We start from the raw sequence: 4108 nt of genomic DNA, 5'->3' as shown, positions 1-4108 counted from the left end.
CTATTTCTTTTTAAAAAGTCGTTTTCGTGCAGCAGTCACGCGAACCGCATTATGGGTTGGACAAAAATATTTCAGATTTTTTAACCATTTGTCACTGATGTCAATGCCAACACATACTACATGCACCCAATAATCACAGTTTCTACGGTTGCAATTCACCCACGTCGAGTCTAAATCCTTTTCCACGACATGTTCTATTTTACAGATGTGACACATGTTGCAATTTACATCAGTTCTCTCCTCAATATTATTTGATGGTGATATATTTTTTAAAAAATCGATTTCGTTGACATTGTATGTTTTACTTTCATCGTTGTTGTTAACAGGAAAGATATCTTGTACTATATTTTGTGGTGTGTTTACAACATTATTATCAACAACATCATCATTATTGTTATTGTTAATGTCAGTATAAGTATTGTTATTATCAATATTGTTGTGAAGATAATTTGACAACAAAACATCTGAGAATGTGTTACTACCCCCACTACCCTCATTTGGAGATAGCAACATGTTGGTATATGTTCCTCCTAGCCATGGCATAGATGGTAATAAGGGTGTTGCTGGAGGAAGTGTTAAATTGTCGGATAAGAGCAAATTATTCAAATGTTTCTGCATCAATTCTTTTGAGGTTGAAAATCTTGCTGGAACACTTTCTTTCTCCCTATAAAATTCCAAATATATTTCATCATTAGTTGTTAGTTTTAATAATGAAGCACTTCTCAGTATGCCTTTTCGACGTTTGTACCTACAGTCTGCACGTTTTTTTGCTTTGGCAATCAAATTAACACCCCTTTGTCTTGTTTTTTTTGCATTTGTTTCTTTATTTTCATCTGGAGCCGTTCTCGCTGCATCACCACTGCTACTACGATTATTACTAGTGTTTATTTCATTCAGTTTTTCATCGAAAATTGACATTTTAATTGCTTGAAATTTAATTGCACTTTGGATTGGATAGCAACAACACAAAAGTCCCCACAGCAGCAAAGTTATTTCGCGGTTTTTTTTCAGGTTGCTGCCATTATGAATTCGAACAAGTTAAAATGAAACTGCATGACCGGCGCGTTATTTGACGCCGGGCTCGCGATTTCTAACATTCTTTATCCATATCTTTTGAACCCGGGGTGCTGGAGATACCATTCTTTTTTTATAATGTAGTGGTCAAACTGATGATGAAAGAGCTGCGGCGGTGATTCTCCTTTCAATTTAGAGCTGCAAAAGTGTGGAATAATCTTCCAGACCAAGTGACCTGTGATGGAAGTCTGCTTTCGTTTAAGACTTCCATCTTTAATGTATTTGGCAAATTCTAATGGAGATCACTTTCTAATTTTTGTTTTTTATTCTTTTTCTTTTCAATTTTCACAGATTATAAATGTTACTATGTTTGATTGAGCTGAGGCAGTCCAAGGTTTATCATTTTTTGTTTCTTTTTTGTTCTAGTGGCCCACAGTGGAAACAATCCACTAACTATAGGTTTTTGTGATTTTCTGGGCTAGCCACTTTAAATATTTATTATTATTATTATTATTATTATTATTATTATTATTATTATTATTATTATTATTATTATTATTATTATTATTATTATTATTATTATAATATGAATAATCGGATAGATTTGCATCATTTTTCTTTGATACCGTAGGATTTCATATACTTATTAGAAATGTTTTTTTGTCAGTATTTGGACAAGATTAGGATAAATACCGATTATTCGAAAAAAATCTCTTTTATTTGAAGCTGCGTTATTTGGTTTTTGGTGTGTTTTCCTTTTTGGTAATAATTGATAATAATTGATAATAATTTTCCAAATTGTTATCAATTATTTGTCAACTTATGAGCGACTCGCCCAACGGCAACCGGCCTCATAATGGTTGACAACTTCATAATAATTGACAATTTCGTAATAACTGTTGACTCGACCACGGATTTGTATTGATACTATATCAAATAAAAGGTATTGGTGCCAACCAATATAGCGAGTAGTTAAGGTTAAAAATTAGAGGCGTACAGGTGAAATTATTGCCACTTTGTTATTGGTATACTAAAGTGGCACCACAGCTATGTCCCCAGGACCATCCCATTACTAATAATTAAAAAAGAGCCCTCGGGACGAGGTTGATGGTACCAAAGTTAGCCCCTTCCAATCGCGTTCCAAACGCCTGTTTTTTCTTTATCTATATCAGGATGGAAAAAAAAGTTCGTATCGCCGTCCCGATGTCAGAAAATATACAAGTTGCTTTCGGGACGAGGTTGAGCAACTTTAAAGTTACTACCGTGTAATCAGATTTACCATATGGAAACTGATTTTTAATTATTACCCATGATATAATCCGGAGTTCAGGCGGTATATTTTGAAAAGCATTAAGTAAAAAAGAAGATGCCGGCGGCTTTCGCAGACACCCGGCGATATTCGTTTTATTCCTGAGAAACCTGCCGGCGACAGGGTATTACTTTCAAAGAGAATTAGTTATGCTTTGGTTAATTATGCTTTCTTCTTTTAGGCGCCCCACACTTGATTAAGCGCCTCCTCTTTCAATAATCTTCTAATAAACTTCCCCCTTCAGAGTGCTTTTTTTCGAAACGGAAGTTTCACCGATAAGATAAATACCTATACTATATGAAGTATGGGAAGAAGATATGATCGACGTTGAACGATCTTAATATAATTGGCGATGACGATATTGATAATGATGTAGATATTATGTGAAAATATATGTATTCCATCGGCAAAAGAAAAGAAAAAAATACAAACATTTATTGAGCGCCTTCTTTTATAAACGCCCCCTTCTAATACGACCCCTATATAAATGGAAAATTTATTAAAAACCCCAGGTGTTTATTCGAAGAGTTACGGTCCACACGGGCATTAGGATCTGCGATTATATCTTTACAAGAAAAACTCAAAAGGTTGAGAAATTCGGATGAAGTTAGCACAGCCATTTTTCTTCTAATTTTGTACCTTTGCGGGTTATGTTAAAGATTGTTCGGTAATGCAAGCATCGCAAAAAGCGCGAGTGGTGAATGCAGCGCTCTTAACATGACCTATGCTCGTGAGAAAAATCTAATTCTGCAGCCTACCGACTTTAAAGTTATTGCTTGCCCGCTTAGAGTAATGATTAAAAATTCGCAAGAATATACCTTTTTTGTCGCAGAGAGAAAACAAAATTTGCATTTCTTTATCTTCTAGAACATAATGTAAGAATGAATACAAAATAAGAAAATTGTCAAAAGTACAGGTGTAGTAAACAGGTAATTGTGTATATGGTACGACTCATACAGTCTCATCTCAAAATGGAAAAATGAGAAAACCATTAAAAAACAAAATAAAATAACACAAATGCCGATATGTGAACAAACTTACGGATCAAAATCTAATGACGCCATCCTAAGTATGCAAACTGTGAACCAGTGCTAGAAAACAGTGACGCCACAATTGACATTTACTCCCATACATCTTTCCCGAAATACAAGAGATCTTTTTACTGCTGGGGATTGTATGACTTCTTTAAAATATGATCCGTTACAACAGCAAAATTTAGCTTTTCGTTAATAATATGATAAAATAGAGACGCCCGGTAACTTTTTTTCGATGATACCTCAATGGAATTAGTGCCGTAGCATTAAAGAAGTCACAATCAAATTTTGACGATAATTTAAAAAAATTCTAAGCGTACGGATAATAATAGTCGAAAGTTCCTTAAGGACATTTCTGGCAAAAAATTTTGCAAGAAAGTGTTTTTCAAAGTACAATAGACATGAAAAGATAATTTAAATCAATAAGAATTATCTACATGTAACCGATATTTGACTTACTGTCATTAGTATTCTCTAAACAAAAGTTAACTTAAAAGTCATGGTTAATAAATAACAAGAAGATATTCGTAACTCAGTTCTTTTTTCACAACATCTGTCGGCCATTATGAAGCTGAACGCAAAGTAGTAGGCTTGGCACACCTCTTGCTGCTGAAAAAAATTGTGATCCAACAGTATATTTTATTTGAGCACAACTTAGACAGGTAAAAAGTAACCGCCATCTGTTGTAAGGATCAAAACAAATCCCAATTTCATGACAATGGGTATGGAAGTATCCAATCAAATTCGCCAC

At 34.1% G+C, this 4108-nt stretch overlaps 1 protein-coding gene across 1 annotated transcript; it reads right to left on the bottom strand.

Annotated features, from left to right (window-relative positions):
* On the bottom strand, positions 1 to 918 carry LOC130625076 (serum response factor homolog B-like). The gene has a single exon (XM_057440156.1). It carries the CDS (start codon positions 916 to 918, stop codon positions 1 to 3), a length of 918 nt encoding a protein of 305 aa, XP_057296139.1.
* Between the last annotated feature and the right edge of the window lie 3190 nt (positions 919 to 4108).

This window comes from Hydractinia symbiolongicarpus, chromosome 14, assembly GCF_029227915.1.
Source record: "Hydractinia symbiolongicarpus strain clone_291-10 chromosome 14, HSymV2.1, whole genome shotgun sequence".
NCBI lineage: Eukaryota > Metazoa > Cnidaria > Hydrozoa > Anthoathecata > Hydractiniidae > Hydractinia > Hydractinia symbiolongicarpus.
The sequence above is the reverse complement of the archived record's forward strand: the minus strand, read 5'-3'. Positions and strand labels throughout refer to the sequence as shown.